This window comes from Pelophylax lessonae (assembly GCF_965119305.1).
Source record: "Pelophylax lessonae genome assembly, chromosome: 3".
NCBI classification, from domain to species: Eukaryota; Metazoa; Chordata; class Amphibia; order Anura; family Ranidae; genus Pelophylax; species Pelophylax lessonae.
In genome coordinates, this window is record NC_138770.1 from 317053748 (window position 1) to 317067392 (window position 13645).

General features: G+C 41.9%; 1 protein-coding gene across 1 annotated transcript in view; it reads right to left on the reverse strand.

The window, feature by feature from the left end:
- LOC309549552 (major facilitator superfamily domain-containing protein 8-like) overlaps nt 1-13645 on the reverse strand; it is an 83728-nt gene that overhangs the window by 32744 nt on the left and 37339 nt on the right. The window contains exons 5-6 of the mRNA XM_082249909.1: nt 12728-12847; nt 6538-6617 (exon numbers count right to left, since the gene is read on the reverse strand). Coding sequence (XP_082106035.1) covers nt 6538-6617; nt 12728-12847 — 200 coding nt within the window. The remainder of the gene's footprint in view (nt 1-6537; nt 6618-12727; nt 12848-13645) is intronic.

The following is a 13645-nucleotide window of genomic DNA, read 5'->3' on the forward strand; positions in this document are numbered from 1 at the left end:
GTCCCGGGACCCACACTGCTCAACTCAGCCCTATGTGTGTGTTTATTGGGGGAGCTAATACCGACCGATCGCCGGGATCGGACTGGTGGGATGTCCGGTGTGCGCTGTGTGCCGCCTCCCCCTCTCTGCTAGATGTAGCCGGCTCCCCTCCCTACACATGGGCCGGACGGAGGGATTGGGGAGCTGCAGAGGAGCAGGGACTGGGATCGGTGGGATGGATGGAGGAGAATACCACTATCAGTGGCTGCAATAGTAAGTAGGTGTCAGTGTCCATAATAACCCCCATCATTGGTTTGTTTGCGCCCCCCCCCCCCAAAATTTTTGAGCACCAGCCGCCACTGGGCATGGAAGAAGGGGAGGATCAGAGGAGACAGGATCAAACAGCCTTTTTACACAATGCATAGGATTAACCCCTTAGGTTCCACAGTGAGTATAACAAACATGCTTAACTGCATATACAGACTGATTTTACTGTTGTGGGTTTAGTAACATAGGCTAGGTTCCCATCTATGCATGTGCAGTTGATGCACTTTTTAGGCCCTTTTTGATATGATTTGCATTTTTAGGATGTATTAAATGTTGCTTGGAGGAGGTGCTTGTTATGTAGGAAAATGCATGTTTATGCATTTTTTTAAAACATTTTTAATGGGATTCCATTGAAGTCTAAAAAGCCAAAAACGCACTATGCTGCGTGTAAAAAAAGGTCCTGCACCTTTCTAAAAAACACACTGGTGGAAACTGCATAGATGTGAGTGTGGTCCATAAGAACTAATGTGAAGTGGATTGAAGTGCGTTTCTGCAAATGCACCGCAGAATGCATTGGTGTGAACCTAGCCTAAAAAAAAAAAAAAGCATGCTAAATATTGCTGGTGCAAGTTAACAGAGTGTGGGGTTACATTTTAACAGTTATAATAGAAGCGGGACATCAATATCACCCATGTTTTAGATTTCTGATGACAACCTTGCCTGTTCTCACAAATGTTAAAGCCCTGCTCCATATTTAGGAATATATGATAGTTTAACAAGCATTGATCACATAGGAGTGATTGAAAATGTATGCCATAGATAAGGATCTTAATCTGCACAATTTACAGATGTTTTGAAGTGAACAACGCTATCACATGGACTGGTGATATGCAGATATGTCTAGGTAAAAGCATCATTTATTTTAACTGACTCACAATTTAAATTGCCTATGATCATTTTAATAGTTTTACAACTGAACGAATTTACAGACTTCCACTCCTTTTTCTGAGCTTTACCAAGAGACAGGTCATTGATTCCCTTGGAACGTCTTGTGAAAAAGCGATAAGAATGACATCACATATTATGAAATGCTACATCAGTCACTCCACATTTTTTCCATACAAGGCAACTGTTGTGCTGTGTGTTCCATATCAATTATCAACATCAGATAACTCAAGATAATCTTTGTAATAAATGCACCTCAAAAGAAGACTTAACATTGAACTTCATTCTAATGAACACTGACTATTTGTAATCCTTATGCTAATAGCATTAGTAAATGGATAGGAAAGGATTTCATTTTTACTTGTTTTAAACAATTTTTTTTTACTTTTCTTCAGTTACTTCCTGGTTTTCAGACCTAGACAAATGAGGTCAAATATTCCAGGACTTTTCAGGAGGGGAAGAGAGGTTTTCTGCCTGCATGCCCGAGATAAGGGCAGATCGATTCCAGGAAGGAAATGCTAGATGAGTCATCTGCCCCAACTCAAGATGGCTAAGATCTGTTTGATTGCTACTACCTAATGATCTCTTGGCTGGTGGAGTCCTCACTGACAATTACTGCAAAAATATTTTCATGGCTAGTGCTACTTTGTCATAGACTGGCAGATAGATCAGGAGAACAGGGAGCTATCCATCTGCAATCTGCATTGCCAGGACCTAATGGGCCGAAGCATTCATGCTTGTATATACACTATATTGTCAAAAGGATTGGGACGCCTGCCTTTACATGCAAATTAACTTTATTGGCATCCCAGTCTTAGTCCGTAGGGTTCAATATTGAGTTGGCCCATCCTTTGCTGCTTTAACAGCTTCAACTCTTCTGGGAGGGCTGTCCACAAGCTTTAGGAGTGTGTCTATGGGAATGTTTGACCTTTCTTCCAAAAGCGTATTTGTGAGGCCAGGCACTGATGTGGATGAGAAGGGCTGGCTCGCAGTCTCTGCTCTAATTCAGCCCAAAGGTGTTTCATTGGGTTCAGATCAGGACTCTGTGCAGGCCAGTCAAGTTCCCCCACCCCAAACTCTCTCATCCATTTCTTTATGGACCTTGCTTTGTGCACTTGTGCACAGTCATGTTGGAACAATGTCGGGAGCATGAAATTGTCCAAAATGTTTTGGTATGCTGACGCTTTAGGTGTTCCCTTCACTGGAACTAAGGGGCCAAGCCCAACCCCTGAAAAACAACCCCACACCATAACCCCCCTCCACCAAAATGATTTGGACCAGTGCACAAAGCAAGGTCCATAAAGACATAGATGAGTGAGTTTGGGGTGGAGGAACTTGACTGGTCTGCACAGAGTCCTTATCTTAACCCAATAGAACACTTTTGGTATGATTTAGAATGGAGACTGTGAGCCAGGCCTTCTTGTCCATATCAGTGCCTGACCTCACAAATCCGTTTGTGGAAGAATGGTCAAACATTCCCATAGACACACTCCTAAACCACTTCCGGACCGCTTACGGTATATTTACTGCGGCAGCCTGGCTCGTACAGGCAAAACGAACTACGTCTACTTCGCTCGCCTGGGGGCAGCTAGGGGGCAAGCACACCGCCGTTGACGCACTCCTGCACCGGATTGTCAGCAGGGAAGCCGATGCGGGCGTCAGCCAGCTCAGATTGCCGCCTGACACCAGCGATCATTCCCCGCTGAGAGAGAAGGACGGTCAGCTGTTGTAAACACAGTCGACCGTCCTTCTCCCTGGGATGATCACAGAGCTCATGTGATCCTGCTATATAAGATCGCATGTCTCTGTGATAATTTCCCAAGCCACACCCCCCCCCCCCCAGCTAGAATCACTCCCCTAGGCTCACACTTAACCCCTTGATCACCCACAGAGTTAACCCCTTCCCTGCCAATGACATTATTACAGTAACAGTGCATATTTTTAGCACTGATTACTGTAGTAATGTCACTGGTACCCCCAAAAGTGTCAAAAATGTCAGTTAAGCCCCGTACACACGTACCGATGGTCGGCTTACAAATGTTCGTCTTTTCTCCCCGGGATGTCGGTGTCTGCTGAAAAGTGCAAAGACAGCACAAGGACAGCACAAGAATTTTGTCCGCCGACTGCAGAAGTGATGTCATGTAATGGTTAACTTTCCCTGTGTTTTCTATTTTCTGAGCATGCCCAGTCTTGCAAATCTGCGGTCTGTCGGCCGAATTGTGTACTGACAGGCGAACAATCGTCCGTTCTGGTGTCGGCATACAAATATTTTCATGTTTGCAAGAAAGACTTTTGTCCGCGGATTGTGCGCAGACATCTGTCGGAGGCACCATACTAACACGCGTACAATCGGCAGATCCTTCGTCCACCGACGTTTGTATGCCGACGATCGGTACGTGTGTACGGGCCTTTAGGGGTCCGATCTGTCCGCCGCAATGTCACAGTCCTACAAAAAAAAAATCGCAGATCGCCGCCATTACTAGTAAAAAAAAAAAACAATAAAAAATACATAAATCTTTCCCGTAGTTAGTAGACGCAATAACTTTTGCGCAAACCAATCAAAATACGCTTATTGCAATTTTTTTTTTACCAAAAATATGTAGCAGAAAACAAATTGGCCTAAAATGTTAGAAAATTTAGATTTTTAAAATGTCATAGCAGAATGTGAAAAATATTGTTTTTTTTTTTCAAAATTAACACTTTTTTTTGTTTATAGCGCAAAAAATAAAAATTGCACAGGTGATCAAATACCACCAAAAGAAAGCTCTATTTGTGGGAAAAAAATGACGTAAATTTTGTTTGGGTACAGTGTTGCATGACCGCGCAATTGTCCGTTAAAATAACCCAGTACCGAATCTCAAAATAGGGCCTGGTCATTAAGGGGGCAAATCCTTCCGTACTTAAAGTGGTTAACCTTGTGGATAGCCTTCCCTTGCGTGAAAAGGCAGGTGTCCCAATACTTTTGGTATTATAGTGTACTACCCTAAAACTTTTCCTTATGCCTTTTGCAAAAATGTAGTGTCTAGTTGCCCGCAAAGGCACTCCCATCAGAAACAAAGAGAAAGGCAGATTTCAAAAGAGCCAATTTCTATAAACTGCGCTCTTTGCTAGACAATATAAAATGGGATAGAACCCTAGGAACAAAGAACACGGAGAAAAAATGGGAGTGATTCAGGAACATACTAAAAAAAGGTATTAGCCAGTGCATTCCAAAGGGGAATAAGTTTAAAAGAGCAAAAATAAACCCTGGGTGGCTAAACTCCAACATAAAAATGCATTTTAAAGCTAAAGAAAATGCCTTCAAAAAATGCAAGGCCTGAGGGGTCATTGGCAGCATTCCAACATTACAAAGAGTGTAATAAGAAATGTAAAGGCGAAATCAAGGCGGCTTAAATAGAACACGAGAGACATATAGTGGAAGAGAGTAAAAAAAATCCAAGAAATTCTTTATGTATATGAATTGTAAGAAAGCGAAACCAGAACACATTGGCCCCACAAAAGACTACGAAGGGAATCTGGCCACAGAGGACAGAGAATGCGAAAGTGCTAAATAAATTCTTCTCTTCGGTCTTCACAAAAGAATTGGGGGGGCTACACTAACCAAGCTTGTAATATTAAAATAAATAATACACCTCTGGAAGCACCTTTATGGTTAACAGAACAGAAGACAGACTAAGAACTAAACTTGAGAAACTTAACATAATTAAATCAACGGGTCCAGATGGCTTGCACCCAAGGGTTCTTAAATAACTCAGTCAGGTGATAGCCAGACCGTCTTGATCTTTATGGGTAATCTACAGACAGGTATGGTGCCAGCTGATTGGAAAAAAGCCAATGTGGTACCAATCTTTAAAAAAAGGCCGAGATATATACCGGGTAACTATAGGCCGGTCAGCCTAACATCAGTAGTCTACAAGATTTTGGAGGGGATGTTAAGGGACTATATACAAGACTTTAGTAATGAAAATGGTATTATTAATAGTAATCAGCATGGATTCATGAAAAATCGTTCTTGCCAGACCAATCTATTGACCTTCTACGATGAAGTGAGTTGCCATCTAGATAAAGGAAGGCCTGTGGATATGGTGTATCTGGACTTTGCAAAGGCATTTGACACAGTTCACCACAAATGTTTACTGTACAAACTAAGGAAGGTAGGTATGGACCATAGGGTGAATACCTGGATAAATATGTGGCTCCAGGGGCAAATGATAAATTGGGAGTACTTGGACGGCGGGCGTGGAAAGTGGGGTCCCCCAAGGATCTGTCCTGGGACCAATCCTGTTTAATGTATTCATAAAAGACCTAGAGAATGGGATATCCAGCACAATCTCAGTATTTGTGGACGATACTAAGCTAAGCAGGCCAATAACTTCTATGTAGGATGTAAAAAACCTTACAAGCAGACCTGAACAAAATAATGGGGTGGGCAACAACATCGCAGATGAGGTTTAATGTTGAAAAATGTAAGGTAATGCACTTGGGTGTCAGAAACACGAACGCAAGTTACTTGTTGGGGGGGGGGGGGACCTCTGGGTGAATCTAAGATGGAAAAGGACCTGGGGGTCCTATTCGACAACAAGCTTGGCAGTGACATGCAATGCCAAGCCGCTGCAAGCAAAGCCAGCAAAATACTGGCATGTATAAAAAAGGGGAAGTAATCAATATAATAATAATAATAATAATAAAGAGCTTATTCTCCCACTTTACAAGACTCTGGTCCGGCCACATCTTAAATATACAATCCAGTTCTGGGCACCGGTCCTCAAAGGATGTGCTAGAACTGGAGAGAGTCCAGAGAAGGGCAACAAAAATAATCAGGGGACTGGAGGACATCAGCTATGAGGAAAGACTACAAGCATTGAACTTATTTTCTCTGGAGAAGAGACGTTTGAGAGGGGATATGATATCAATGTACAAATACTGTACTGGCGACCCTAGCATAAGGAACAAACTTTTCAGAAAGGGAATACAATAGGACACGTGGCCACTCACTAAAACTAGAAGAAAAGCATTTTAACCTTAAACTACGTAAGGGGTTCTTTACTGTGAGAGCAGTAAGGATGTGGAATTCTCTTCCGCAAGCAGTGGTATCAGCAGGGAGCATCAATAGTTTCAAAAAACTATTAGATGGGCACCTTAAATACCACAACATACAGGGGTATACAATGTACTGTTAACAGCAAACACACACATCATAGGTTGAACTGGATGGACTGATGTCTTTTTTCAACCTCGCTAGTTATGTAACTTATACTTTATGGCTCATTAATGCACTGATTCATGTGATACAACAAATAATAGCAATATAGAATACAAAAAAACAATAAACTCTTGTATTCTTACCCCAGGAGCAGTGAACTTATTAACATGGAATGGTCCAAGCTGGAAGGTGCAATATCTAAGGAAGACATTAAATGCAGGACCTGAAATACCACAGCAAAAGAAACAGTGTGAAAATACTTTAAACGGACATGACCAAACACCAATACATAAATATACAGTTTTATCGAGTTCAGCTGCACAGTTTACACCTGTCTCAATAGACTGTTTTTTTTTTTTTTGCGACAGGAGGAAACCCTGTAGCTGTCAAAAAAATTTCTACTTTTAAAGGCTTCGTTTTTTGTATATCCAATTAAATTATTTATAGAGTAATTGCAGACAACATATGAAATCCATTAGTTAGCTACTACTGCATTCCAGTACACTATATATTCCAAAATAAAACATTTCACTCAATTTACATTAATATGCATGCATCCACCTTGCAAATCCAGCAGGAAGGCAACAGAAGTAAAGTTTGCACTGTTTTTCCTCTCTGCTCCCTGCAACTCCAAATCACATTCAAAAAGGCAGGATGAAATCTGATGGGTGTCTGGGAGAAACATTTTGACACTGCCATTAATTTTACATCAAGCTTGCTGTATTTCAGATGCAGCAAAGGAGGTTGCTCCAGCATCACAAGCAGCTGTGTTACACCAGGGTTATTGTGTTCTCTGGATTACTGATAAAGGGGACTGGGGTAAATTAGTGTTCTACAACTCAGTATTTATCTCAAGACTGCTTTTTTTAAATATGGTTGATGTGTACCTTTAATCATTTTACTGCCACTGCTGTAAATAGTAAAAAAGGCAGTCAAAAGGTTGAAAACAAGCTTATGTTCCAATAGCAGCCATAAGCTTTTCAATTTTGTTTTTTTTTTTTTTTTTTTTTTTTTAGCAGATGTGATTCAGGGGGCTGTATTGTAAATCCACATATTTATTTCTATATAGTGAAAAAGTGTGCCTCCCCTCTCCATATCACCATTCACCTGCTTCTGCTGTGAGCCCAGGACCACTCTAAGGGGGATCAGGATGGAGACTGAAGTAGCTTATCTTGCAGCTAGGTAGGAATCACAGGGGTTGATTTACTAAATCCAAATAGACTGCACTTTTCAAGTGCAGTAGCGCTCATATTTCCCAGAGCTTAGTGAATGTGAAGAAGCTTCACTTTGTTCTGGGGAAAATTAGTGCAACTGCACTTGCAAAGTGCACAGTCTATTTAGATTTAGTAAATCAACCCAACAGACTCAGAAATCCCTCTAACCTTTAAAAAAAAAAAACCTGCAAGATAAAGGCACCGCTGAGAGGGCTGACATCTTCTCCTGTCCTTTCTTCCAGGTTCACAGGCTCCGGGGCTGTGAGTGGCCAGTGCCGCAATGACGTCACTCCCGCGGCTGCCAGACAGGGCCCTCGGTTCAGGCAAGAAGCTCTGAGTTTCCGACACGGTCCGCCGGATCTTCAGAGCACATGAGCCGCTGACATCAGTGGATGTATGCAGGGTGAATATCTTCTAAACCATGCAGGTTTAGGAGATATTCATTTTACCTACAGGTAAGCCTTATCATAGGCTTACTTGTAGGTAAAAATAAGAAAGCGGGGTATACAATCACTTTAAGACCTGGGTTTCAACAACCATGCTGTTCATGTTGTATTACACTATGCGATTTGTTATCATTTTTCTGTTTCCATAACTTGGTTATTATTGCTCTGTGTTTTTAAGGTGCTTTCTGCTATCTAAGCTGAGCTCTCTCACCGTACTTTTGTATACCCCTCCCACTCCCTGGAATCATTCTACTGTTTCCTGTCATGGTATAGACATCTTTCCATGTGGCATACACATATATATATATATATATATATATATATATATATATATATATATATATATATATATATATATATATATATATATATATATATATATATGCCCATCAAGTGCATAGAGTGTAGCTCTGAAGAACATGTGCAAGCTTTCTATTCGCTTGAGCCTAGTTCTGCACAGCCTGATAACTCTTCCCAGGTCAAGGAGTGGCGGGAAGAATACAGACCAAGTGCCTAATTCAACTATAATTTCAATTTTCACCGCTGTGATAAGTCCTGTGCTAAAATATGCTTGGTGAACATATGCCACAAGGATCAACCAGAAAAGACTCTAAAGGCATATGCTATCTTAGATGATCAGAGCAATAAATTACTTGCAAAATCCAAACGGTTTGATCTATTTGAAATAAAAGGTGAAGCTCATCCTCACACTTTGGGTACTTGTAGTGGAACTACAGAGGTTTCTGGAAGTCTGCTAAAAGTTTGAGTATGTCTGTGTACCAGGTTCTTCTGAGCCAGTTCGATGCATGTAGAATGACCATTTTCCTCTCTTGCTCTATTTTGTGGAGCAGATGAGGCAGAATTTGTAGCAGAGGAAAGACATAAATTAGTCTGAACTGAGACCAGAGGATAGTTAGAGCATTCAAGACCAGAGCTAGAGGATCCTGGGTTCTGGCAACAGAGTTAGCTTGCTGTTGTATCTAGGGGCTAGGATGTCCACATGCAGAGTCCCCCATTTTTGGCATATCAGATTGAGATAACCCGCCTGCCAGTTGTCCATCCAGTATCTCCTGGGATGTGGACTGCAGAAATTGCTGAGTAGTGAATTTCAGTCCATAAGAATGAGAAAATCTGGTTTGTCTCCTTCAAGGCAGCCAGCTTTCTCGTGCCCTCTTGATGGTTGATAATTGCCACTGTGGGGGCATTGCCTGACTGCACCTGAATCAGGTGCCCCTTTAGAAGGGGGTCCAGTGCTAGGACAGTCTGACTGCTGTGAGCACCAAGATTCTGATGGGGAGTTTGGTTTATTCACTTGACCATGTTCCCTGAACTGTCAAGGATTGGAAGACTAATCACCAGCCTGATAGACATGAGTCTGTTGTAAGAACTTTTCAATTGTAAGGAAGGAAAGATTTCCCACTGTTAGAGCTGGAGTGGTGACCCACCAGGACAAGGAAGTTTTTGTTTGGCTGGATGGGAGCATGAGTAAGTTCAGGGAAAGAACCTGCTTCTTCAATGCTGACAGAATGTTTGGTTGGAGAGTTCTTGCGTGGAAATGGGTGAAAGATACTTCCTCCAAGGAGGCAACCATTAGACCTAGAACTCTCACGGCAAATCTCAGTGTGGGATTTCTCATGGATCTCAGTTGTTAAGCACAAGCTGTTAGTGAAAGAACTTTTTCTGCTTGGGATCCAGGATCAGACCCCAGGCATTCTAGGCATGGGGAGCTGGAGAGCAGATTTGTTGAAATTGATCACCCAATTAAAAGCTGGAAGCGCAGTGGATTAGTCTTAGACATTTGTGGGGAGTTGTAAGGGAGATGAATCCTTCAGGAGAAAGTCTTCTAGGTAGTCTGCCACTTGGATGCTCTAAGTTCTGAGAAGGGCAAGCAAGGGTGCTAAGATCTTTGTTAACATCCTGGAAGCAGGGATAGGCCAAAGGGCTCTGCCACTGCAAAGCGTAGAAATAGCTGGGTAAATTGGAATATGAATATAGGCATCTCTGATGTCCTTGGATGTGATGTATTCCCCTGGTCTCAGAAAGGGAATTATTGACTTTGCATATTCCATGCAAACTTTTTGAATTTGAAGGAATTTGTTATGCCCAGACGAATACTACTGTTGGGCTTCAGTACGGTGAACAAATTAGAGTAGAATCCCTTGAACCTGTCCTGTGGCAATACTGGTACAACAACTCCCAGAGACAAGAGGTGGTTCAAATCTGACTGTTCTTGGACATTTTTTGGGGGGGATTTGAAAGAAATCAATGATGCAGTAGAGTTTTCAGCTCTATCTTGTACCCTGTAGATGCAGGTGATCTGCGACTGTGGAGGGTGGTTTTCCTATGAGGCAGAAAACCTTCCCATCTGTGACCCCCTTGATGAATTAGTCCAGTGTCCCACCACTAGTCTTTTTTGGAAGGGCATACATGTGCAGTGCTGTTTACAGGCAGCCTCTGCTATGCAAGCCTTTTGCCTTAAAATCTTGCGCATTTGAATGGAGATAAGAGCCTCTCTGGATATTTGTCTCATTCTGTGCTCCAGAGCATGTCACCAAAAAAGCAGAGCAGAGGGTAAATGTTGTAATCAAACTGTAATAGTACAATCCTAAAAAAACTGTCACATTAGTTATTCATTGTCCTAGTCCAGTTAGCTGCAGTTTGACCTACAGAAATAGAAGCAAAAGCTGGTTTCAAGGCTGGGCCTGTCAGGACAAAGACAGCTTTTAAAAGCATCTAAAATGGTCTATCAGCAGAAACTTTGAAAGGAGGAACATCTTCAATAGGTACAGTGAAATGTTTGTATAGGACAGAAATGGCAAGGTCAACCACAGAAATAGTCCACTTCTTTGTAAACTCTTTTTTCCACTGGATAGTGTTCACCAAAGATTTTTGGGGGAGTGCAATCCTTTCAGGAGGGACCCAATCAACATAGACTGCACTTGCTATCTGTTCATAAACAGAGAATGTTTTGCAGGCCTCTGTAGGTCTCTTTTTGCCCAAAAGGAGCTTTGCGAGACAGAGGAGAGTCAACTTGCACAATGCTAAAATTTTGGAAGACACAGGCAATGAGAATTTCCATTTTAGCAAGTATATTGTGTTAAACTTTCTCTTCAATATAGAAACAATGTCAATGTCATGGAGAAAAATCTTACACAGTTTCCCCTAACACTGCATCAACATCCTTTTCATTCCCTTCTGTGTCTGCATCCTCTAAGACTGACATATTAGGATCTGACTCTGGGTGAGAAACAGAAGTAGGAGAAAAGTGGGGCATTTCTGGCCGTATTAAGGCTGTAATCTGTCCATGAATTGATGAGATACAGTGGATGCAGAACATTTTTGTCAAGTAGGCAACCTGTTTTGTGCCTGAAATAGAACTAGAATCAGATGCAGAGTGCGGTGTGCTGGATTGTGACTATGTAGTTGTGTTTTGCAAGCTTTCAGCAGCCTGTTGTTTTAAACTGGCTCCTTTTCACTTGGTCTCCACCATAGCTACAAGTGAAGGTATTCCCCTGTGGGCCAATCACTGGGAGGAGTGTGGGAGATAGGGTAAACGTGTCTGTAAGTATGTGATAAGTCAGGTGTAGAATGTATCTCTTGGCAGAAGTGGCCTAAAGTGTGCAACCAATGGCGTGATGTAATAACTGGTTATCCACCTAAGACTGAGCTCCAATTAGTTGAATTTCAGTGCCAAGTTTGAAAAGTTTGCACTGTGGAATGAATACATTTCAGACATACCCCCAATTTTTACAGTAACGGTCAGAGATACAGTTGACCTTGTCTTACCTGTCCATGACACTAGACTGTATATATAAAGTCCAGGCTTCACCCATCACGATGGGCATACCCCAAAAGGGATCTTCAGGGACTGGGTTCTATAGTGACGGACAACGTCCCTGGACCTGTATAACACCCTGTGGCTAATGCAATGCATTACACTAGGTGCCAAGGTGAGTGCTTTGCACAGGATCCAGTGCCCAAAGCAATATTAAAAGCCATACCCACAGCATGGGATTCGATTTCCAAGGTTATCTGGATACACACCGTTTCTGAGTAGGCATTAGAAGACAGTGAGGGTTGATTGAAAAATTCCAAATAAAAAACAAAGAAAAAAATAACAAACAAGTGAAGCAGATTTCTCTACAAAAGGAGAAGAGGTCCATCACCTTCAGACAAAAAACCCCCAAAAACTAAGGATTGATGGAGTGGGTAGGGTTATAGGGGATGGGCCACAGGGGGTGTGTCTTCAAAAACTTGCCAGTTCCCAATCACCTGAAGGCACAAGCCTATAACCCATGATGTATGAATACGTTTCGGTTTAAAACATTTTTTTAGAAGTGAAGGAAAGTCTTCTGAACAGGACTGAGAAAGCAAAAAAAAAAAATTAACAAGAGCTCTAAACCTTCTCTATACTCTAATGCAAAGCAAAAATGTTTGGACTGGAAGTCTACTTTAGTTTAGTTAATTGATCACCTTAAAGTAGATGGTTCAAGTGCTGGGACAGCTCTGCAAATCTGAGGCATTTTCAGCCAAACATACATTTTCATGGCCAATTTTGTTATCATTTTTATCATTTAGCTGCACTTTTCTTAATTTTTTAAATACTTTACAATGAACTTCAAATGCTAACTCCCTTAATTTCTTAACATTTCCCCATAAGTAACATAACTCACCTATCAAAAGACCAGCTTGTCTGCATGCCATTGCCATAGCAAAGACCGGAACACGATCTTTGGAGCTAGAATGCCTTGTCAGATAGCCAAAGATTGAAGCCCCAGCTCCTGCACCAATACCTAAATAAAAGAAAAACAAGATTGTACCTTCAAACCACATAACGAGGGAAACACTCTATGGGGTTGATTTACTAAAAGAGAAGTGTTCACTAAATGAAAAATGCTCACATAGCTTAGAAAGAAGGTGTAGGTTCACTTCAGGGTTGGTTTACCAAAGACAAATAGACTGGTGCAGTTGCACTCATTACACTCATTACAGATGCAGTTGCACTCATTTTCCCCAGATCTTAGTGAATGCGATGAAGCTCTGCTGTTTTTCATGACCCAATCCTGTACAAGCAAAATAATGTTTTTTTTTTTTTTCATTTTCCTTGCACCTGATTGGGTATTCTTTACAAAGTTGCTGCAAAGGTTGAAGGGGTGTGGGGTCAGCCTGTCAGTGCTCAGACCATACGCCGCACACCGCATCAAATTGGTCTGCTTGACTGTCATCCCAGAAGGAAGCCTCTTCTAAAGATGGTGCACAAGAAAGCCTGCACACAGTTTGCTGAAGACAAGCAGACTAAGGACATGGATTACTGGAACCATGTTCTGTGGTCTGATGAGACCAAGATAAACTTATTTGGTTCAGATGGTGTCAAGTGTGTGTAGCGACAATGGTGAGGAGTACAAAGACAAGTGTGTCTTGCCTACATTCATACATGGTGGTGGGAGTGTCATGGTCTGGGGCTGCATGAGTGCTGACGGCACTGGGGAGCTACAGTTCATTGAGGGAACCATGAATGCCAACACGTACTGTGACAAACTGAAGCAGAGCATAATCCCTTCCCTTCGGAGACTGGGCCGCAGGGCAGTATT